We start from the raw sequence: 25516 nt of genomic DNA, 5'->3' as shown, positions 1-25516 counted from the left end.
CTTATCCTGTTCAGCGCTGAACTGGTGAGCAGTTCCAGCTGCAGTGTGGAAACGATTGCCCATTGAGATCCTCCGAAGTATCCTGTCCTCTCTTGTATTTGTCTTCCGTGGACGACCAGCCTTCTTGGCAGACTTGAATGAGTTTGTGATGTTGTAAAGATTCAATATTCTTGAAATCACAGATTTGGAACGACCAACTTGTCTTGCTATGGCTGATAGGGTCATCCCTTTGGCCTTCACTCGGACAACCTGCTGCTGGAGGCTTTCAATCACTTTAGAACGACCCACCATGTTGCAGAGTCAGTGAAACTGGAAGTTAGGCTGCCAGTTAAATAGAGGTTGACAGATATTCAAGGAAATTAGCACCAGGTACCAGATTAACAACAATAACTGGGAGGTATCTGAAAGTGTTCTCTAATTTTGATCAGTGTGTTTTCAGCAAAATAATGTTCTTTTTTTTAATGCCTTAGTTATTTTGTGGAAAAGGTGTTCTGGTAGCATGGTATAGACAAGACAAAAACTCCTTCAACTGTTGAGCAGTGAAGATGACATTATTTCAGAATTGTTCAATTGTTTATAAATTGTTCTCTAATTTTGATCGCCAGTGTGTGTGTGTGTGTGTGTGTGTGTGTGTGTGTGTGTATATATATATATATATATATATATATATATATATATATATATATATATATATATATATATATGTGTGTGTGTGTGTGTGTGTGTGTGTGTGTGTGTGTGTGTGTGTGTGTGTGTGTGTGAGAGAGAGAGAGAGAGAGAGAGAGAGAGAGAGAGAAAGAAAGAAAGAAAGAAAGAGGGGTATGTACTGACTATAAGTTATATAGAAATTGCATTAAAGTCCTACAATTACAACAAAATGCCATACACAGAGATAACATGTAAATAAACACCGGCTGACATGCATCCACTTTATAAAAGTAAATATTGTATTATTCTGCATTTACATTTTGCAGCTTTATTTCGACCAATTCTACACAATTACACTGTCAATTCACTAAAATAAGCCTCAAGTATCATAAAAATGTTGTACAAAATTAAAAAATGGTCCCGCTTAAAAAACACAAATCTGGCAACAATGACCTAAAGGGAAAACGTTAGGAGCCCGAAGTAAACACGCCTCGTGCTTTTGAAACACGCCCCTTTTTAAAAAAAACACGCCTGTTTTGAAATACGCCTCTTTCTGAGACACGCCTTTTTTCCGATCAATAGCAGTATTATAGGTAGGTGTCAATCCCAGGTGTGTGTGTTTGTGTGTGGAAACAGGACGGAGATTGGTGTGCGAGTCAGACAATCAAAAGTTGAGATTTTTTTAGTTTCCGCTGCTGTTTCTCCATTTCACCTTCGAGAGATTAATAAGACAGAGAACTAACAGAGAAGGAGGAAGATCCGGGAATACCGGAAACACACGGCAGAGGAAGGTGAGCGGTTTATAGTGATGCTGCTGTCAGATTCGATTCATATATTATATTATAGTAAAATATCATTTACTCGTTTTTTTTTTTTATGGAGAAAACGCCACGTTTTTTAATGACGCATCATTTAGACCTGGTCTAAGCACTTCAAAATACTGCGCGCGCACGGGTGTGTGTCTGTACGTCGGTGTGTGTGTGTGTGTGTGTGTGTTTTCTTTCTGACAGTAATATAATAGGATTGTGTGTTTACATTTTTTTTATAAGAAATGATAAATAATCCGGTTGCAGTTTTTTCGTCATGCTGCGAGGCGGCGCTTCTGTCCCTCTGTCTCAGAGAAACAGAGGAGACACAGGAGAGCATCTGTCTGTCTGTCTGTCTGTCTCGTCTCTCTCTATCTCACTCCATCTGTCTTACTCCTGTCTGTCTTACCCTCCTTTTCTCTCTGTCTCACTCTCTCTCACTCCATCTGTCTCACTCCTTCTGCCTGTGCCTCACTCTATCCCACTCAGTCTATTCGTCTCACTCCATCTGTCTGCATCTTTCTCTGTGTGTCTCACTCCATCAGTCTGTGTCTTTAGTCTTACTATCTATCTCACTTCATCTGTCTCTGGTCTCACTGTCTCTCATGCTCTCTGTCTGTCTCTCTTGTCTCACTATCTGTTTTACTCTGTCTGTGTGTCTCGCTGTCAGTCACACTGCTTGACTCCATTTATCTCTCTGTCTCACTATCTGTTTATCTGTCTGCTGTCTGTGTCTTTCTCTGCTTTACTGTTTGTCTAACTTTCTATCAAATTATATTTCTCTTTTCATCTGTCTATCTGTCACTGCCTGTCTCTCTGTTTCTACCATGTTTGTCTCTTATTCTCTCTGTCTCACACACTCTGTCTAACTCTCCATGTTTCTCTCTCTCTCTCTCTCTCTCTCTCTCTCTCTCTCTCTCTCTTTCTCTCTCACTCACACTGTTTGTTTCTCTTTTAGCCTTTCTCTATATGTCTCTGTGTTTCTGTATCTGTTTGGTTTATTTCCTTCTCTCTATGTCTTTGCACCCCCCCTGAGATTTTTCCTCTTATTCGCTCGTGCTTTCCCCTCTTTTTTTGCGTGCCTGCTTTAAGCCCACTGCTCATGTGTAAGAAAAAGTAGCCTCATATTCATTCCAGTACGTTGAGGAGGCAATGCTTTAGTGATGGCAAGATTAAAACATCACTGTATGACAAATATATCAACGTTTGAATGCACAGCAAAGGGATATATCATTGGGCATTATGCTTTTGTACATTCATCTTTGGACTACATGTGACACGATGCGATATTGTTGCTCTGTCATGCTACTCTGCGTTGAAATGTGTAAGTGTGTAGAGTACCACAGAGAAAAGGAAGACTTGTGCACTTTCACATAGTAGAACCAAATGCATAGATGTAGTAATTAATTCGAAATGCGTTTCATTTCTTCCTGTTTTTTCAAATCTTCAGGCCATTTCCACACATTTCCACTTCCACACAGATCATGAGCTCCTCTTTATCTCCCTCAAACTGAGACCATTAAGATCTGGCCTACATCACATTAATCTTCCATGAGGCTAAAATCCCACAGCCAGACATCTGATCTGCTCCTCCTTCTGATCAATGAGGAAGAAAGAGCAGTCTGAACCTGGATTCGTTTTATTACCACCCTCACCGGCTTCAAAGAATCATGACTGAGCTACTGCTTTGGAGTTGTGAATGGAGGGGGGAAAAAAAGATAGAACAAATGATACTCACTATAATACGTGTCATGTATTATTACCTTTTGCTGAGTTGCAAAATTCACATATTCTGTGAATATCTAAATAGTTACTGAGAAGGTTCAGGTTTGATAGCTGATAGCTGTTTTTATTTCTCACTACCTCCTACAAACCACCTGGATATGTAGAATATGATTAAGCACAATGCAGGAAGCTGTGACCTTTGAAAAAGGGTATAATGCTGCTGAGATCATTTCCGGTCTGGAATGTTTTTGGATGTCATTTAATATACAATGGCCAGGGTAGGTTACATTTATATTTATGGCATTTTGCAGACACTCTTATCCAGAGCGACTGTCAATCAATTAAAATATATAATCGCATGATTGTCATGAGTTAGCTGATCTAAATGTACCTTAAATAAATTTTTATTTTTTTTAAACATAATACTTTTTTTTAAGTATTGAATAGTCTAATCAACATGGGCATGGGCAAATATGGATGCTTTGTGCAAATGTATGTTTATTATTAGTGAGATCAGACTCAATATAGAGCATAAAGACAAAATATTCTTGTAAATGTTTTAAAATAATTATGGCGTTTTACATTACGTAAATCACCAGTACACTTTTGCTAAGTTTCCACACGGACGGTTTTAATTGCCGGATGTGTGCGTCATGGTAATTTTGGTGCCTTATTTGAGACTTGGTGCATCAGTAAAACGTGTGTGTGTGTGTGTTGCATTGAATGTTCTAATTTTGCCCCCTTATCCCCTTATTTATTTATTTATTCATTCATATTTTTAATAAAAATGGTCAAACAGAAATGCTAATCGTGCGATGATCAAATTAGTGCCATTGAAATGAATTTTGAGTAAACACATTATTAACGCCGTTAATTTTGAGCAGTTGAGGCTTAGGGGCCTTGCTCAAGGGCCCAGCAGTAGTTGGTAGCTTGGTTGTGCTTGGATTTGAACTCGTGACCTTCTGATCAGATGTCCAAGAATCAGTGTTCAGTAACACAATTACCATCATCAATAACTGCTACTGTTTGCCGACTGTGTGCTGATGTGGAATAACGTTATCTCGCACACAATACACATACTGTTACCATGACTTCACTACCATACACTGCATATATACACACACACTACATACAGTACCTAACATGAACGGCAGGTTCGCTTCATACACCACAATTTGTATAGTGAATGTGCCATTATTTATTTTTTTTTCCTCCCTGACTCAGCCATCTTGTTCCATTTGCAGTCTTTTCTCATAATTACAAGCACCAAAAGCATCTGCCACCATTCCAAAACACAGCTAAATGGCTAGCTCATTACTATTGTTCTGCGATTAGTAGTTATCAGGTCCAACCTTTTTTATAGGTCATCGACCAATCATCAGTCCAGTGGTGGGGAAAAAATTGAAGAGGGCACTGTGTAAAAGTTTTATCTTAATAAAACATAGTTGTGTGCTCGAGTCTTCCATGGACACCCAGAGATACACTACTTTCTCAGAGGGTTTATTAACACTGAGAGATTTTCACACAGGCGACGTTGTTCAGTTAGAGACCAATGAATAATCAGCGTGCTTCTGCACTGAGATCCATTGTTTTATCTAATTTGTAACAGGTTGTTGAAGGACATTAGACACTTCTTTGTCTAAACATTTAATTGTTGCATTTTATAAAATGTTAGGACAGGCTGGGTTTCTTGTGCAAAAAAAAAAAATGAACACATTTTTTTCTCTCTCTTTGTTTTTTGTGATTTTTTTTTTTTTTCCTTTTCCTCACCTGCTTCACAATCTGTGACCTGATTGGTCAGGAAGATGAAAAAGTGCTCAGCACTCAGAAAGTAGAAAACAGCACTGGCAGCGCTTTTTTTGCGGCGTGAGCTTGTATGGAGCGTGTGCTGGAGGAATATAGACTAAAAATAAGTTGAATAATCAGCTGCTTGTTACTGCATGTTACATCAAAGGTCCTTTGACATCACTGAATTTTTGTATTTTTTATTAATACAATTAAATTTTTGTATTAATTACTTTCAACTTGAACATTTTTACTAAGTAGCTTTATGGATATGTAGTTTTTAGGTCAATTAAATTTAAGTTAATCGATTGTATATGTTTTAATAATTTGTCATTTTGAAGCAATTTGTAACTTTTTTAAATTCAGTTATAATAATTAAATACTTTGACCAATGGACATTGTCACAAAGCTTTATAGAAATAATACAATTTGTATAGTATAAGTTTTCAATTAAAAATGTAAATTTTAAGTTATAAAATAATACTAATTAAATATACATTAGAAGTTTTCAAAACCATTTTTACTCTTACTTTTAATTGGAATCCGTGTTATTTATAAAAGTATCATAGAAACTTTACATTTACACATTGTGTAAGAAGTTATGTTGATAACTACCAAGCCAAGACCCGATAAAGACCCTGCATGTCCAGCATTTGGCTGGTTATATACTGTGTGGTAGAACAGCTTGTTTAGTCTGGAGCCTTGTTTGATGAGGTGGATAAAGACAACTGAGATGATCAGTAATCAGAAGCAAAGAGGACAAACAACAAGCGTCTCATGTAATCCTCACCCTCCGCCCTTTACTTGTTGTCTCGTACACACACTGTGTGCAGCTCGAGCTTATGCTCCGGAGAGGATTATTATATTGTTCATGCTGTAAACAGAGCCAAAGTGCCTTCAGCAGTTTCAAGTTGCTGCACAGGTGTTTGTGTGTCTGTGTGTGCATGCATGTGTGTGATGCAGTTGTTGGCGAGAGAATAATACAGGGATCTGTTACAAACCCAGTTTGAGACTGGCAGGACTATTTATTTTGAGCTGCATTGCTCATGTTTCAAGGGTCAACGCTGAGACTGCTGATAGAAAGTTTGCGAAGTCTTAAATTTTTTTGTGTATTTCTGCATTTGCGCTTGATCCGATTGAATTGTAGTACCCAATTAAACAATCATCCAGGTTTTACATTTATTTATCTAGTAAAAGTATCCAAAAGCGATTTGCCTTTTTGTCAGAAAAGACGCATGAGCCTTTGCTTTAGTAAATGATGTGACCCTCCGCAGCAGCAATCAGGGGTCAGAGGAATTTTTCTTTTTTTATTTTCTTCCTTACAATATTGCTTCAGCTTTAATCTGGCCTTTGAACCTTACTATAATATGTAGAGTTTTCATAATTATTACTATAGTTATTAATTAGTATATAGCCATGATTTACAGCCGGTTAGATCTCCTAGATTATAGAAAATGAATCAAGAACATCTGACCAGTCAGATTTAAGCCCCTCCCCCCAATGTTTTTGAACTATATACAGTATTGAAAGATTGATGGATAAAAAAGCAAACGCTATGTTTTTCAAATGCAAAGAGCAAATAAATTGGATCAAGTCATTACAAAAAAAAACCTGGTATAAAGGATCGAATGGAGATTTAATGTAGGACTGATGTAGGTTATAGAGGACATGACTGACAGGACAGGATGAAGCTCTGTGGTGGAGGAAAACAGGAACAGATTGTACATGGGGGTACGTAGAGGTGTGCGTTCAAGGCTTATGGCATGAGCTGGAGGTTTGTGTGTGTGTGTGTGTGTGTGTGTGTGTGTGTGTGTGTGTGTGTGTTTAGGATTAGGGGCTGTTGTGAAAAATGATGCCGATGGCCGCTTAAAATAGAGAGAGATGTGGACGCTAAAGAAAACAAATGCAGTGCCACAACGTAGCGGCAGCTCAGAGTGAGACCGGACCTGAGATACAACACATGCACATACACTCACAGAGACTGGGTTATATTATACATAACATACGTACAGCACAGAGTTGAAGCAGGATCTGAGATGGCAGTAACAGGAGCTGATGGTAAGGATAAGTGCACTTCTACTGGGGGGGTTGACCATGATCAATTGTTTAGCGTAGGAGGAAGATTAATGGGTCGAAGCGGAGTTTCTGCATTAAAGGGTCGTAATGCGTCCTCCACAGTGCAGGATAGCAGCGAGAAACGCTCCAGTTCTAGGACAGGCAGGGTGTGCTGTATGACTCTGCACAACCGGCTTTCTATAATAGCGCATTCGTGTCTAATGTGAATTATACACACGAGCCTGCTGGAGTGTGTACAGCTGCTTGTGGTTTGTGTGAATGTACAGTATGAAGGTTTGGGACTCACTGTTGAGTGAGTGAATAGCGCAGTATCTCACAGTGCAGTACAACACAACTCAACACAACACAACACAGGCACGTCAGGAATGTGTACTCTTTTACAATTCTGTCCTTAATGCAAACCTTGACATTTCTGCATGAGAAAGGACAACAAACAGTCGAGCCTTTTACCATCAGCCAAATCATAACTAGAACTGTGATACCGGATCCACCAGCATCAGAATAGGAACAGGGTTTAGAGGATTTAGCTTTATACACTGCTCTGTATTAATGCATGTATAGCATTTAGTAGCTGAAAGTCTTTTCTGCTAATCAAGGCACCAAGATGAAGGAAGATCTCTTTTACATTAAAACATTGTTTTATGCAGATGTAAATTAATTATTAGTGAGACCATCAGTCTCCTCATAAAGAGAGTAGAGCATAAAGACAAAATATTCTTGTAAATGTTTTCATTGTTTTGTAATTATGGTGTTTTTAATTATGTAAATCATCAGGATACCGAACAGAACTTTTGCTATGTTTCCACACGGACAGTTTTAATTGCCGGATGTGCGCATCATAGCGCATTTTGGTGCCTTATTTGAGACTTAACTTGAAAAAAAAATGTTTAGTGACTAAAAATGATATTAAATATGAGCACCTGTTCAAGGGGTGATTATGAGCATGGCAGTGAGCGAGAGGCCTCCTTAATACATATAAAAGAGCTCATCCTAAGGAATGTGTCATAAGAGACGATGTTGAATAGAGCTGGATTATTGCTATTCTGTAACAAGTATGTTGATCCAGGTCAAAGTTCCTCATTTAATGCCAGCTGCTTGTAAGAGCCCAAGCATATGAATAACATTTGTTGTATTTCTGCAGAAATGGCCCGGCAATTCCCCAAGGTCACGCTGAGCGATGTAGATGAGGAGGTGCGACTGATTGCTGAAAAGGTGTACGCCTCTGCGCTGAAGGACGAAGAGAATAAAGATGCCACCTCCATGTATACAGTGCCTGAAGACTGTCCTATTGGCCTTCAGCAGGCAAAAGAGAGGGAGCTCCTTCGAGAGCTGGCCGAAGAGCATTCGGAGGAGTCAGTCAAGAGGTCAGCATGGGCAGAATTTTACCACCTAGAATCTTCTGATGTAGTTTTAGAGACAGAATATTAGATTTGTAAATTAATTCAGTTGTAAATTAATGAATTAAAGGTATAATCTGCGATTTGTTTCTCAGCATGTAGCAGTAATATTTTAAAGAATCCTTTAAGACCAGGTATCTGTGTAGTTTCCTTATTTCAGTTTCTTTAGCCTAAACATTAGTCTCGTCCTCCACTAGCAATAGCAAAGCTGCTTGGTCCCACCCCATTTTTTAAAATTAATATAACAAAGTTGCAGGTTGGTATAGTCGGTTTTGGGACGGGGGAAAGCTTGTCACTTTCTATTCAAATTGCAGTTTGTCTTGCAGTTTGTCTTATATTACACATTACTTACACATTGCTTCTTTAAAACAAGACAAGTAAGATGGGCTTCTCCTTGAACATGCAGGAAGAAGAGCTTTAAGTTGATTCGATCTCAGTCCATGCAAATACCTCATGTCGTGGATTGTGGAAAAGCGACACCCACACCGCTTGTGTCACCTTCCTCCACCTTTACCTCCATCCCAGACAAGTTTCCTGAGTACCAGAGAGTCACCATCAGTGGGGATTACTGTGCTGGGGTGAGATTGTTCACTCAGACACTCAGTTTCATTGTTGGATTTTCATTAAAGGTGTAATCAGTGATTTTTTTTTTTAAGGATCACCATTGTGGGTAAATTAGCATGATAAAGGATGATAAAACCAACCAAACAAACATTTAAGATAAGGTGTTTTTACCTGCCTGTCAGTTCAGCTGAAATATTCTGCCGTTGCATTAGCAGTATTGTTTTGGAGGTGTCACCTCATAGGGAAGACTGAAGAAATTAGTTGTATTCAGCTGGCTTTAGCGAACCGCTCCTAAAATCACTGACTATATCATATAAAACCACTCCAGATCACTGTGGAGGACTACGAGCAAGCCGCTAAAAGTCTTCTGAAGGCGTTATTTATTCGGGAGAAATACTCAAAGCTGGCGTACCACCGTTTCCCCCAGACAACCGGAAAGTTCTTGCGCAGTGCTGAGAACCAAAAGTGGAAAGAAGAAGATGATGTCCAACCAGGTATCTGTGTGCACTTATTGAGATGAAATATGTTTAAAAACAAGTCTTTTTGTTATCGTATCTGGTTTTTTTTTTTTTTTCCCCTTCCATGTCATTCTTCACTTCATGTCTATGAACTGTGCAGTCATCTGCCCATGCCCTCGGGAAGGAGAGGACCCCTATAGCATGGAGAACATTCCCGAGAACTTGAGTTACATGCTGAAAATGAGGGATGGGATTGTATACGTGTATGAGAATGCAGCGGCTCTCAAGAAAAACAAACCCCACTGTCTGCCATACCCTGACCTTGAGACATTTGCCATTGACATGAGCTACGTACTGGCCATGATCATAGATGGACCCACGTGAGTGTGTTAGCATTAAAGTTGTGTTCAGTAATTTGGAAGAAGGTATAATATTCGGTCAAGTTCTCTTATTTGGGTAGCTTCAGGAACCTGTAGTCTCTGGCATATTCCAGACTTTTTAAAATAAGAAAAATAATCGTTTATCCTTAATAATGACGCCTGCTAAAAAAAATAACCCCTTTTTTTATTGTGTTTTGTCGATGTGGCTTTGAAAGGACCAAAAAAATGCTGCTACAGTTAGACAGTGACTACACTTTTAAAGAAAAAAAGATCAATCTCATGTAAACTTGCATGTGCAAAATGTATTTTCTTTAATTTCAGAAAGACGTACTGCCACAGACGACTAAACTTTCTGAGCTCGAAGTTCTACCTGCATGAGATGTTGAATGAAATGGCTGAGCTCAAAGAACTCAAAGGTGTCTCACATCGGGATTTCTACAATGTCAGGAAGGTATGACGTGTATCCGTATTAGGAATCATATAGCGTATTTTTCGGACTATAAGCCGCTACTTTCTTCCCACGTTTTGAACCCCGCGTCTTAAACAACGAAGCGGCTTATTTATGGATCTTTCCTGGGCTTTTCACGGATTCACAAACTTCAAGCAAAAAACTGAGCGACATAACATTAGACCGAACGGAAACGAAAAAACGCACCTCACCCTCACGCACACACCTCACCAAAAGATGACAGAGGATAAATTTCCCAGAGAAATACAGTGGTACCTTGACCTACGAGTTTAATTTGTTCCGTGGACGAGCTCGTATCTCAATTTGCTCGCACATCAAATTTTCCATATAAAAAATACTTAAAATGGCATTAATCCGTTCCAACCCTCAAAAGGACACCCTGTTTTTATGTTTCATGTTATTAAATTGGAAAATACATTTCTAAATAACAAATCTTGTATAAAAACATAATAGAAAGAGTATTTTCCTTGGAGATGAGACGACTTGAGCTAACGAAAACGCCGGTGGGGTGTGTGTGTGTGTGTGTGTGTGTGTGTGTGTGTGGAGGGGAGGTAGAGGCGATAAGCGGAGGTAAAACTCGTTTTTACTATCACTCCTGTACACTACGTATCCCTAAACTTTTAAATTTTTACTTTTTCTTCTTCGCTTATCTTAAATTTCGTCACAATCTGCGCTTTCTGGCTTCGCTTGACCATCTAGCAGCAGCGTCTCGAGCTCGTACATTAATTTTTTGCTCGCGTAACAAAGCAAAAAAATCCTCGGAAAACTCGTACCTCGGAAAACTTGTACATTAATGCACTCGTAGGTCAAGGTACCACTGTAGTTGTGAAAGGAAGGAGGAAGACAGTGAACAATGACTTACTTGGTCGGCTACTGTTTAGATACAAGCCGTTGTAGCGCGTTGAGTCAGAGTGAAGGGAGAGCTCGCTAACTCCAGTTGCAACAGAAATCATATCAAGCACAGACAGGTTTCCAAAACTGGTGCTTTTTTAATTTTTCTTGGCAAACAGCGTTATGGGTTAGTCACAGAAACTTAGAAATGAGCATCAGAAAATAATAAGGACGTAATCCTCAGTCTCACACGCACACACACACGCAGTAATAGCAGAAGAATGCAGTAACATGCTTTTCCCAAAATACCGCTATGCTCCTAATAGAAGCGCAACATATTGCATTTAGTGTCTTTCGTTAAAGCCTGTGTAAAGTTCATTAGTTTTGGTGTGGACAGTGTATTGTTCCGTATTTATAAATCTGTCCTGTTTGTTATTGGCTGTTCACAGGTTGACACTCACATCCATGCTGCAGCCTGCATGAACCAGAAACATTTGCTTAAATTCATCCAAACCACCTATGAGACAGACGCAGATCGTGTGGTACAGGAGACGGCCGGGAAGAAACTAACCCTTAAACAGGTCTTCAATAACCTCCAAATGGACCCTTACGACCTCACTGTGGACTCATTGGATGTACATGCTGTAAGCGCTTCTAGGTGCATCTTGGCATATGATATAGTACATGTTATCACGGTCTCTTTTGAATATTACTTATCCATATTTTTTTTGAAAATGCTGTACCATTAAACCCTGGTCTGAAAAATGTTTTCTCCTCTGCACTTTGATGCCAACATGAGCCAGCATTATGTGGTATCTCATTGGTTAAGGCTCTGGGTTGCCTATTGGAAGTTTAAGCCCTGGTATCGCCAAGATTCCACTCTTGGGGCCCTTGAGCAAAGCTCGTAACCTTCTGTGATCCAGGGGGCGCTGAAACATGGCTGACCCTGTGCTCTGACCCCCAGCTTCCTAACATCGCTGGGATGTCCTAACATTTCACTGTGCTGTAAAGCAGCCGTCCCCATCCTTTTTTGCACCACGAACCAATGATATGACCGGCATAAAAACTGTTATTTTCTAAATATAATAATAATAAACGTGAATCCACTGTGTTGTTTTTGTTCATTTTGCTAGCTGGGGTTTCAATTTAGCATTAATGTATTATGTGTTACGAGCCGGAGCAGCCCCTTTAAGAAGGTAGCGGATATAGGTAAGACATGTGACCGAGGCAAGCATCTTGACATGCATCAAGACTGAGTCATAGACAGATGTGGCGGAGGTAATTTTCCAGAATAAAACATTGTTCAGAATCAGATCATAAATAAAACGGAAACAATGTAAGTTATGTATTATTTCTGAGCGGCCCGGTAACAATTGACCCATGGACCAGTGCCGGTCCGCAGCCTGGGGTTTGTGGACCACTGCTGTAAAGTACAAGCACCTTTCTTTGTTTCCCTCATACAGGGCAGGCAGACATTTCATCGCTTTGACAAGTTCAACTCCAAATACAATCCGGTGGGAGCAAGCGAGTTGCGAGAAATATACCTGAAAACGGACAACTACATCGAGGGAGAGTACTTTGCACGTATGATAAAGGTACAGTGTTCCTCTCTAAAATCAAATCTAATCTATCAGATTTATCCGACTTTTTGATGCATCAGTGTCTGCTTCACACCCTTTGTAATGACAGGAAGTCGCTCATGAGCTGGAGGAGAGTAAATACCAGCACGCAGAGCCCCGCCTCTCAATCTACGGACGCTCCCCAGAGGAGTGGGACAGTCTTTCCCGTTGGTTTATTCAGCAAAAGGTCTACTCCCCCAACATGCGCTGGGTCATTCAGGTGCCCAGGATATAGTAAGTGCAGGTTATTAGCCGTAATATGTGTTTGGGGAACCGTATGTACTGAATTGTTCTTATATTCAGTATTTATTTATTTCTTAAATGGATAGTTCACCCAAAAAATGAAAAAAAAATCGCTCATCATTCACTAACTCATATATTGTTCCAAATCTCTTGAGTTTCTTTCAGTTTCTTTGAAAACGGAAGAAAGATCTCATCCAGGTTTGGGGGATGACTGTCTATTTAATAACTGTTTTAAATAGCACTTTTAACTGTTGTCTGAGGGTAGTTTGATATCTCTTGGCTACTAATCAAGAATGGTCTTTATATGGTCTTTCTATGTTTTTTATATGTATACGTTTGCTTATTATTCAACAAAGTTGGCCATTTAAATGAGTACAACTGCACAAGTTTTATAGTTAATGAACTCATTGCATTAATTGTACATTGAGTTCCCTCAAAGAGTAAATCGAGAAATTCTGTTAAATGTGTTAGTCTGGATTAATAATCTGGCCCCCTTGTATGAAGGAGAAAAAATGATGGCCCTCATCACTATAAACTGCCCATCCCTGATGTAGATTATATATATATATATATATATATATATATATATATAGTAGGAAATTTTAAACAACCCCTTATATATATATATATATATATATATATATATATATATATATATATATATATATATATATATATATATATAATATTCCTGTGCCATTTCCTTCCTTACAGTGATATTTTCATGTCACGTAAGCTGATTCCCAACTTTGCCAAGATGCTCGAGAACATCTTCCTACCTTTGTTTGAGGCGACGGTAAACCCGCAGAAGCACAAAGAGCTGCATGTGTTTCTTAAATATGTGAGTGGGTTTAAATTAACATAAACACACACACACACACACACACAGACACGTATAGTTTATCTTCTTAGTGACTTGAAATTTAACCATAGAATATTAAAGAATGTTATGCATGAAACACTCAGGCATGGTCTTAGGAAAACAATCATGGGCAGTTTCAGTAAGCAGTTTGAAGATTCTGTGAGCACTCTAAAGATTTATTATTATTTTTTTGTTGCATTTTTAACATTGCATTTTCATTCCGGTGTTTATAGCGACATTTCATGTTTGACAACATTTCTTTAAACAACTTTACTTAAGGAACAGCTTCACATGAACCATGAAACAAAACTTTTCCCCTTTCTCCTCTTCACGTTTGTTTTCTCCACCTCTAGGTAAACGGCTTTGACAGTGTGGATGACGAGTCCAAGCACAGTGATCACATGTTCTCTACAAGAGCCCCAAACCTGAGCAATGGACCACCGAAGAGAACCCACCTTATAGCTACTACCTCTTCCACATGTATGCCAATATCATGGTGCTCAACAATCTGCGCAGGTTAGTAGTGCCCCCTTCCTGTTTTTTTTAAGCCTGTACCAGAACTTTCCTTGAGAACATCATATCAAAACATGGGATTAGAGGTACTCTGAATAATCTCTGGGGGATGTGAAAGGTCAACGGTTTGGTGTATATGTATGTACAGTACAGACCAAAAGTTTGGACACACCTTCTCATTCAAAGAGTTCTCTTTATTTTCATGACTATAAAAATTGTAGAGTCACACTGAAGGCATCACAACTATGAATTAACACATGTGGAATTATATACATAACAAAAAAGTGTGAAACAACTGAAAATATGTCATATTGTAGGTTCTTCAAAGTAGCCACCTTTTGTTTAGATTACTGCTTTGCACACTCTTGGCATTCTCTTGATGCCTACTTTGAAGAACCTACAATATGACATTTTCAGTTCACTTTTTTGTTATGTATATAATTCCACATGTGTTAATTCATAGTTTTGATGCCTTCAGTGTGACTCTACAATTTTCATAGTCATGAAAATAAAGAGAACTCTTTGAATGAGAAGGTGTGTCCAAACTTTTGGTCTGTACTGTATATATAATATATATAAACTTTTGGTCTGTACTGTATATATATATATATACAGTACAGACCAAAGTTTGACACACAAGGTGTGTCCAAACTTTTGGTCTGTACTGCATGTATGTGTGTGTGTGTGTGTGTGTGTGTGTGTGTGTGTGTACTGTATTAGTGCCTTCTAGTGGCGGGCGGTCAGGGCCAGCAAAGTCTTCTCTGCTGGCCTAAACACCATCATGAGCACTGACCTACATTTACAACCTAAATTCTAATTTTTGTTGAAATTGTATTAATTTATTCCCAACAGTTTATTCTCTTTATTTCTTTTGGCTGCTCTGTTTCCAGTACGTGTATGTGGATGTTATATTATTTTGTCCAATCAGATTTCAGCCTCTATGTGCTGCCATGTCAATCTAATCTGCCCAGGGCCTTCAAAGTCAGTCCTGCTGGCCTTTTACCATAAAGAATATAATCAATGGGTCTGATTCTTTAACCATTTAGATTTCAGCTGGCCCAAAATAGCGTCAGCATTTTTTCGTCCTCTGATTGGTTGGTCAGAGGGAAACTGTTATAGCCAAGTTCAACTGGCAAAACATGTCTGTAGAGTTAGACTTCTTTATGCCTACGGAGGAAGAGAAATTGATTTGCATTCGGACATTCTTAAAAATACATTTTGAGACATTGTGAGGACAGTGACATCTTTGGTAAATATGTTATGTTTCTTTTACATTTTTATGTTTTCGTCATGTTATTAGATAAATATTGATTCAGAACTGCTTCAGATGATGTAGGTGGTACAGTTGTGGTTGTAGTGTAGAGGTTTGGAGTCGTCTTAACTGGGTTTCTTGCGTTAGTAAAATGGTATTTACCCTTAATATGTGAAATGCCCCTCTCTCTGTGTTGCCAGGTGTTGTTATTTTGCACTACACTATTGATGGTTTCTAAAATCACGATGTGATAGTGGTGGTATTAAGAGGTGGATTAAGTCTGGTAAATCCCCACTGAAGGCCCGGGTACCAAATGCACAATCTGCCACTGGTGTCTTCTATAATTACCATTGTATTATTGGCATATGTGGCATAGGGTTTCAGTTTTATTTATTTATTTATATATATATATATATATATATATATATATATATATATATATATATATATATATATATATGCAACTATTCTATAGTAACTTCTCATTCAGAAAGACTTGTAGGCAAATACACAATCAAAAAAAAAAATCTAATAAATATATATATAAAAATGGAGGGCAAATTGTGAATATAGACCACTTTGTGACTTGCTTTTATAGAAAACCTGTCATTAGTGTAATAGTAACTGTTTCGTCACACCCCATCACTATGTCATTGATTATTTCCCTGTAACAAGACACATTTGTTGGGGTCTGTTTTTTACCTTCAGTATAGAGCACATACAGTACCCACTACATACAGCTGTGTGCAAAAGTTTGCACACCCTGTATTATTAGTAAAATGATTGACTGTAACCCTGAATTGCAGGTATAATTTTAATTCCCCAGCAATCAGCAAAGATTTGCACCTCATTTGTGTGTGTTTGTGTGTAGGGAAAGAGATATGAGTACCTTCCAGTTCCGTCCACATTGCGGTGAAGCTGGCTCCATCACTCATCTGGTTTCAGCTTTTCTCACTGCAGATAACATCTCTCATGGCCTTAACCTTAAGAAGGTAAAGTGCGCGCTCTCGCTTTCTCTCTCTCTCTCTCACACTCACACAGGATAGTTTATCAATTTCTTTTGCTCATTACCTACCAATGACTGTCTCTCAATAGTATTTATATTACAGACATTTACATTTATTGCATTTGTCAGACGCCTTAATCCTTATCTCATTCGTAGAATTAAACAGTTGAGAGTTGAGGTTGATGTTAATAAGATTTTAACTCCAGACCTTCCAATCTGAAGGTCTTAACCTCTCCACTACCACTTCCCCTTATATACTACAGCCTGTGGTTTCCTTCCGTCTAATATACACAGTACATTGCCAAAAAATTACTATTTTTGGTTATAGATGCTTATTTTATATTGTTTTATGCGTTATTGAATCAGTATGAATAAAAAGGCAACAGATAGAGAAGAAGGCTGCTATTTTTGCCAGAAATATTGTCACACCAAATAGTGATTGAATTTATTGGTGTTTATTAGTGTTTACTGCTTCTTGGTTAAATTGGTTAATAAATAACTCTATATTTTGCTGTAGTTTAAACTACTACTATTTGTCAGATGGTGAATTTGGGTAAATCTTTCTTTCTTAGTTTTTTTTTTTTATTACGTTCATCCTTTGCACATGGGTCCAACAAATATTGTGCAATTGTACTGCTTTAATATTAAATAATTTGACCCATGCTGTCATATTGTATATAAACTGTGTGTGTGTTCTCAGAGCCCTGTCCTTCAGTACCTGTACTACCTGGCCCAGGTACCCATCGCCATGTCCCCCCTAAGTAACAACAGTCTGTTCTTGGAGTACTCAAAGAACCCACTGCGAGAGTTTCTGCACAAGGGTCTGTGTGTGTCTCTGTCCACTGATGACCCCATGCAGTTCCACTACACCAAGGTCAGCACCTGAAAATGACATGCTGTATCAGAACAATTAACATTGGAATGAAGTACCATTTAGTGCAAAAGTTTGCACCCCCCTTTTTTGTTAGAAATTTGTATCTTAAATAACATTTTATAATTTACCAAATACAAATGGTTTATTTTAATATATATATATATAAAGTGGAACCTCGGGTTACGAGTTTAATTGGTTCCATCACTTTACTCTTAACCTGAAAAGCTCGTATCCCGATACAAATTTTCCCATAAGAATGAATAGAAACTTCGGTAATTCGTTCTGGACACCCAAAAAGTGTTTCTTAAAAAACAATAACGCCAATATTCACTAATATTATTTACTTTTAACATGTTATATTGAAATCGTATCATATAAAAACATATAAACATATAAAAAATAAATCTTTAAATGGTACCTTACCTTTAAGAAGTCTCGCTGCGTGCATGATGGAGACGACGTCCGTGAAAGCGGGAGGAGGAGAGTTATTGTTTGGAAGGAGAATTTCCATCAGGCTACTTTGTTGGCGGCATGGTGATAGGAATACGTACAGTATTTAAAGTTCAGTAATTCCACACTGTTAAAGCGACGAGCGGATGTGTATGTGCTGCACGAGAGCGCAGCGAGAGCACGTGGCGATATGTAAAAAAACTAACCTGCCTGCGATTTTTCCGTGCGCAACGCTCGTATCCTAAAAAATTTCTCGTAACTAGAGGCAACATTTTTTATGAACTGCGATTCGTAACCTGAATTATACGTATGCCGGGGCGTTCGTAACCCGAGGTTCCACTGTATGTGTGTATATTATATATATATATATATATATGATATTTATTTTTTAACTCATTTGGACACAACTTAACTATTAGCAACAAAAACTTGGGCAGAACTCAAAAGTTGGCATCCATATTGATGTGTTTTTATATCAGAAATATATCTACATTTTTCCAGTAGACAAATAAATAACATCTTACATCAATCTTGATCTCAAAAGGTTGATACTTGCCAGCTCTTAATGCATTGTGGTGTTTCTTGACATTTACAGCATTTTTGGCAGAGGACCCTATCCATAGTTACTTACAATTTTCTCATCTATACAACTGACCAGTTGAGGGTTAAGGGTCTTGCTTAGGGCCCTGCAGTGGAAGCTTGGGGGATCTGGGATTTGAAATCATGACCTCAGATTAGAAGTCTAACATCTTAACAACTCGGATTTTTGAGAATCTGGATTGCATCTTTTGTGTTAGTCGTATACGAGTCCCTCGATTGTAAATAATAAAAAAGATTGATACTAAAATATATATAAACACTGTCTGAAAGAGTTCAAACATACAAAAGATGCTGATAAACCAAGTAATGTACAGTTTTTGGAAATGGGCATTTGAACTGCTCAGGACAAACAAGGAACTCATGAAAAATGATTACAAAACATAAAAAAAAAAATTTAATCTAACAAAACCTGTTAAATCTTTGTTTCTTAAACGTTCAAATGAGCATAAACTCTCCCACAGATTTATTCAAAGAGATGCTACAGCATTCTTCAGAGAAATTTGACTCTGTGCTATATGTGATTTGCATAAATAAATGTGATTGTAAAACCTCATTAATACAATGATAATGATTGAAAAATGATAAGAAGCTCTTGTTGTGTTGCAGGAAGCGCTGATGGAGGAGTACGCTATTGCAGCCCAGCTGTGGAAGCTGAGTACGTGTGATTTATGTGAAATTGCCAGAAACAGCGTGCTGCAGAGCGGCCTATCTCATCAGGTAAGTCTCTTTACTGAAAGGTATCGCAGCGAGAGCCATGCCGTTCTTTGTTCTATCTTTCTTGTGGGCCTTTAGTTTAATTCCAGATTCTTGATTGTGATTGGTCAGAAACTGCTGATTAATTTCCAGGATCCCAGGTTTATCTAAATGCACTCATTTTCATTACATTCTCATTTGTATTACAACAGCTTACAAAGCCTTTTGTATGAGTAAATTCACTGCTTTAAGGAAAAATATTCAGGCAGAAGAGTTCACAATTTGTGGTTTATCATTAAACCGACAAGCTGCATATTTTTGTCTTAGGTTTGTGAGAGGGGAAAAAAAGTGAGTGACTAATTTATATGTTCCACAAAATCTATCAATGTTCAATAAATGGTATATAATGTAAATTAATACTAAATACAAAGTACATTTTAAGCTGTGTAGTTCAACTCTAGTAAATGTAGTTCAACACTATCAAGTGCAGTTCTGTGCAGTTGTACATAGGTGAACTCCACAACCACACTAAAAATCTATTGGAACATCATTTCAGAAGTGTAGGGGTTATTATAACAGGAAATGGGGACTAAATGTTTAATAGGATGTTCAAAAAGCACATTCTTTCTTATGGTGTAGTTGTTCAAAAACTTTTGTCCTTATAGTGGCTTCTAAAAATACTAAACATCAGCAACATTTAAAAACAATTATTTAAACCTTTTAAGAAATTCAAGTAGGGCTGTTGCTAATAATTATTTTAGTAATCTAGTTTTCTTATGATTATTCCATCGATTAATCGAAAGTAAGTCTTTTTTCTTTATTAAAGAACAATACTAAATAAGAAGGAGAAAATAAGATGGATCTCTAAAAATTAACAAGTCATATTTTTTATCTTTTTTTAGAAAAATATAAATAAATAAAAAAATAGAAAATTAAACCTATTGAGTGCATTTAATATGCATATGACATCAAAATACAAACACAGAGCATTTAAAAAGTCCTTCCGCAGTGGCCATGTAGAGTTGAAGTTATGGGAAACTATTTGTTTAATAAAACTCAATTATTGTCACTTATGTATTTATTTGTTAAATCTCCTACAGTATTGTGATGTGGTTTTCTTGTGTTTTTTTTCTTGAAATTTTCCACGCACTAAATCTGTGTATTTATCACCAGCTTTAAAAACGTGCTCCACTACCTGCGCTACACCGCCACTGAGGAGGGACTTTTTAAATTACTTTAAAAAGGGTAACCGCACTGTACAGTGTTTTCTTTGTTTTAGTTTAAAATGATCCCAAACTTTGGAAACTTTCTGTCGTGTTCTTTGGCCTGAATCTTCTCCACACCCTTCACTGTTTTCTCTCCATTCCTCCATTTTTCATTCTGCGGCATCTTCTGTGTTACCTGTCTAGAGCATTCCAGTGAGGTCAGAGAGTTTAGCGGGTTGTGCGTCAGTAATAATGGTCCATGGGAAACACAGTGCTCCGTGTTTATTTAAATGGACTAAACGAAGCAATACATTTTTGTAATCAAATTACTTGAGGAATCGTTACAGCCCTAAATGAAAGTAAAATGCCATATGCCCTACAGTAACAAGATAAATGTTTATATAGGAAGGAATTTATTATTCTTATTCTAATTATTTGTACTATAATTCAACAGGAGAAGAAGCACTTTCTTGGGGAAAACTACCTGAAGGACGGGCCGGAAGGGAACGACATCCGTCGCACCAATGTGGCGCAGATCCGCATGGCCTACAGACACGAGACGTTGTGTAACGAGCTCAGCTTCCTGGTAGAAGCCATGAAATCCGAGGCCCTGGCCTTGCATAGTCAGAACAAAACACCCTCCACGCCATAAAACTGTAGCCATACACACACACTTGCATGCTGCCTTATGCACAAGACTGCCTACGTCAGGTATTACTTAATTTCTGCTGCTCGGAAAAACAAAAACCGAACAACCTGCCTCACTGAGATCTACACTGTAAGTCTTCCATGTGAGTCTTGGTCTGCATGCGTGTTCACTGTGGCCTGCGGATTTGTACTGAGCAGTGGATCCGTTTGAGATTTAATCATTTCCTTGTACAAACTGTCACTGACATATAAAAAAATAAAGTGTGAAACTTGAGATGAAGCATGGCAGGGACTGAGGAAAAGCCAATGTAATGCCCCCTGTTGGAGGTGATCATAACTGTTCAACAAAAATTACTTGAGACATGAAAAACTGTAGAGTAGGCTTGAATATGTGTTATGTTTTAAATGCACAATTTATAAATACATACATAAACACTAGATACTCACAAATAGATGAATAATATAAGAACCTAATCTAGATCCCTGAAATGCAGAGTGAAGCAGGATCGTTGGACCTCATTTACTGAATGTACTGTATATGATACTATTCGAGCTTGAACACAATGTAGCATTGTAGCTAATGTGCTGTATGTTTATTCAACACCTGGAAAGCTTTTTTGCTACATCTAGGGGCCTTTTTTCAGTTTATTTTAGAACTTGTACAATATTGCACATAATGTACAGTATATAAAGATGTATATGTGATACATTATTCTTTAATAATAGTATGGAGAGAGGAAAAAAAAGCAAATGTTTATATTGTAATACTGAAACTGTTTGCTAGGAGGTGAGAAAGAAAAAAGTATTTAATTGGATCAGCTGAATCTTAAAGCTGCCAAGTGCATGACATCAAAGTGCTAAATTATTGGCACCCTCCATAAAGATTAATTTAAACGCATGGCACATAGATCGACTGCTGTGGAGTGTTTAAAGATATTGTGAGTTTGTTTATTCGAACACCTATTTAAAGTAAAATGCCTTCTTAAGTCTACACTATGTTTCCTGCAAAAAAATATACTGGTTTCAAAAGTATTGGATTAATATTTCATGATGTCTTACTGACACTTGTAGGATGCTTGTATGTACACAACATTGTATGTGACTTTATAATATTGTAGCATTGTGTTCTCTTTAAAAATAAATAGGCAGGAGACGGAGATCCATTTCAAAGCAGTAAACTGACGTGGTTTATTCCCTGAAATTTACAATCTAAGAACATGGATATTAGAAGGTGTCCTAATTTCACCTAAAACAAGTAAAAACCCAGAGGCTGAACAGTTCTTTCCTCTCTGACCCGAACTAACTACACACACACACCCAATTGCAGGAAATAATAATAAACACATTTATGGCAGGGTGCCAACGGTCTCAGCACCACACTGCCTCCCCTTAGGTTTTCTCATGCCCAAGGAATAGTAATTTCCCCAAAGCACTGTGGTGTGTAAGAACATCTGTGGGCTGAAGCTGTGATCCATCTTTTCTTTAAACCTGTTGTGGGACAAAAGTAGGCAGCACCGTACCCAAGGGGTAGTCGGAAAGTCACGATGGCTTCTTCTGTGATGTCTTCTTTCCTTCAATGGACGCCCTGAGCCCATCATGCTATCTTCACGTGCCCCAAACCCAAACCGTCCGAGAAGAACCCCAGACACCCTGATGCTCCTCCAGGAGTGTCCAGAGGCCCCTCCAGAAGCCTAGGTTAAGGAGTCACCCTCCTCACACATTATCCAGCACTTTGTGTTGGGCTCCTCTGTACGCAGGATGGGTTACCCCAACAGTCTGCCTGGGTTTCTGTTCCTTGATGTTTGCCATTCTCCTCGGTACGTGGCCAGCCGGTCCCAGTGCAAAACCACAGTATAGTCATCAGGCATCTTCCTCACACAATAAATAGACCCCCCCATGCACAATCCAATTTAGGTGAGTGTTCTCTTCAGTTTCTTAGACCCATAGATCCATAGATACTCTCCTGCATTTTCTTGGGACAAACTACTTAAAGGACTTGCTGGAAGGGAACGACATCCTTCGCACCAATGCAGCGCAGATCCGCATGGCCTACAGACATGAGACGTGTAACGGGTTAAGCTTCATTGTGGATGCCATAAAATCCGGGGCCCTGGGCTTGCAGACATAGTCACAGCAACACACCCTCAATTCCACAAGACTGTAGCCATACATACACAATTGCATGCTGCCTTGTACACAAGACTGCCCACAACAGGTTAAGTAATACCTGATGTGGCAGTCTTGTGCTGATTGGAAAAATTAAACTGAACAACCTGCCTCACTGCGATCTACACTGTAAGTCTTCCTCACAAATAGAAGAATAATATAATTAGAACCTGATCCAGATCCCTGCAATGTCGAGTAAAGCACAAACATTAGACCTCATTTACTAAGTGTACTGTATATGATACTACATGTAGCCTCTGACTTACAAAATAGATAGGAACCGTAAGTCAATTATCCATAAGTTGAGAAGAGTGTGACTTATGTGTCTCGGGCCCACAATGCATACCTGCCAGGCGTTCTTCTCCTTCGCCCTCTGTTTGTGGCTTGTCAAATGTGGAAAGCGCACACAGATTTTGAAAGTTTTCTTGAATATATTTAGATTTTTGGGTGGCCATGGCCGTGTTCATATCTCCAAAAATTCGAGTGTTCGTAGGTTGGGGGCTGACTGTATTTGAACTTGAACACAATGTAGCATTGTATATAATGTGCTGGATGTTCATCCAACACCTTGAAAGCTTTTCTGCTACATCTAGTGGCCTTTTTTTCCAGTTTATTTTAGAACTTGTACAATATTGCACATAATGTACAGTATATAAAAATGTATATGTAGTACATTATTCTTTAATAATAGTATGGAGAGAGAAAAAAAAGCAGTTGTATATTGTAATACTGATAAATTTATAATGTAATACTGATAAACTTCTTGCTATTAAAAACTCTTTTAATCATATGCCTGGGATGAATAATAGTGACTGTAGAGCCGGTGTACAGCAAAGCCTGCACTGATTGCCCACCTATATGGACCTCAATTCGACAGCACTTGACTGTGCTAGTCTTCTCAATAGACCAATCCACAGGGGGTTTTGGTAGTGACAGCCAGGCCAAGAGTATCCCCCTTACTTGAATGTTCTTCCAGTATCCCCTTGATCACTTGAGATTGGTCTAGGGCTTCCACAAGGTTAGAGGGCTGAACTATTCAAACCTGTCATAGGCAGTCTGGGGTTAGTCCTCTGAGAAATGCATCCAGAACCAATGCATCTCTCACGTGCTTGCTGAATGTAGGATGACTGTGTTAAACTAGGTGTCACAGATCAGCCATAAACACATACTGATACTGACGAGCCGGGGTTTGGTGTCCCTGAAATGCCAGAACAAAGCCTGATGCAGTGCTTGGGACCTAAAAGATTACTAGGGACATCCAACAATACCTGTTGGGCATCACTATCTAAAGCAGCTGCAAGCTGGACCACTCTCTCTATCTCACCCCAACCATTAACCGCAGCCACTAACTTAAACTGCTTCGAAAAAGTCCTAGTGTCCCAGTTTTAGACAGGCACGGTTCTCTTTCAAATGACTGTTCGGTATCTCACTATGGGAATCGCCTCGGGTGTGATCAATCCTGGAAGCAACAATCACACCATGTCTGTCGGTTGAAAGACCAATCACAACAGTGATGCGGGAGTCCCCCCTCCCTATATACACCGCTGCTGACAGTCCCTGCCTCATTCTCGTTTTCTTCCCCATGACGATCCTTTTAGGAAGCTATTCTCAGCAGATCCTCTTAAGGGTAGCGGCTAAACTGTTCACGGACGAACCGTTGAGGTATGTCTCCTGCTTCTTTTTAAGGGAGATATTCACTGTTAAGGTAAATAATAAGGTTTCACCTCATGTAAAGTGGGTTAAGGAAGGATAATCGCTACAAGACCTGATTTTTAAAAAGGCACGTTGTGGTGATCTCATTTATCTCCCGGTGTTCGCATCTCCATCTACCTGCATTGCCGCGACGCAGCTGCGAATGAAGGAGACCCATGTGTCTCTCTGCCACCTGCAGAGAGGGACGAGGCTGCTCCCCAGGCAAGGTGTAACTGGGGAGAGTTAATGGATGAAGTGTCTCCTGACCTTCCTCCACTCTTTGATTAATGTCTTGGAGACAAGGAAGAGGAGAAAGATGATGAGGTTGCTCGTCTTTTGGAGGAAGACGAGAAGGATGCTATCCTCCCTCCCAATCCTCTTTCCAGGCCTTGGCCCCTCCCCCATGCCAGGTGAGCTGGACCTCATTGAGATTTGTAGGAGAGCAGCCAAAAAGCTCTCTATTGACTGGCCATCTCAACAAGTGCACCAGGGTGCTGAAAGGGAATTTATTGATAGAAAGAGGCTGCCATCGCACGTTTCCCCAGTTAAGCAGC

At 38.8% G+C, this 25516-nt stretch overlaps 1 protein-coding gene across 1 annotated transcript; it reads left to right on the top strand.

Annotated features, from left to right (window-relative positions):
• The first annotated feature begins 6904 nt into the window (after nucleotides 1-6904).
• Nucleotides 6905-21378, top strand: ampd3a (adenosine monophosphate deaminase 3a). The gene is given in 16 exon segments (XM_046857994.1): nucleotides 6905-7022; nucleotides 8182-8404; nucleotides 8844-9015; nucleotides 9330-9495; nucleotides 9620-9839; nucleotides 10161-10290; nucleotides 11589-11783; nucleotides 12603-12734; nucleotides 12829-12992; nucleotides 13716-13842; nucleotides 14217-14271; nucleotides 14274-14379; nucleotides 16500-16620; nucleotides 17335-17508; nucleotides 19165-19275; nucleotides 20911-21378. Coding segments are annotated over 16 exon segments (2316 nt in total). The 5' UTR covers nucleotides 6905-7000; the 3' UTR covers nucleotides 21109-21378.
• Nucleotides 21379-25516: the final 4138 nt, after the last annotated feature.

This window comes from Silurus meridionalis, chromosome 9, assembly GCF_014805685.1.
Source record: "Silurus meridionalis isolate SWU-2019-XX chromosome 9, ASM1480568v1, whole genome shotgun sequence".
Classification (NCBI taxonomy): Eukaryota; Metazoa; Chordata; class Actinopteri; order Siluriformes; family Siluridae; genus Silurus; species Silurus meridionalis.
Note: the sequence above shows the minus strand (reverse complement) of the source record. Positions and strands in the feature narration are given on the sequence as shown.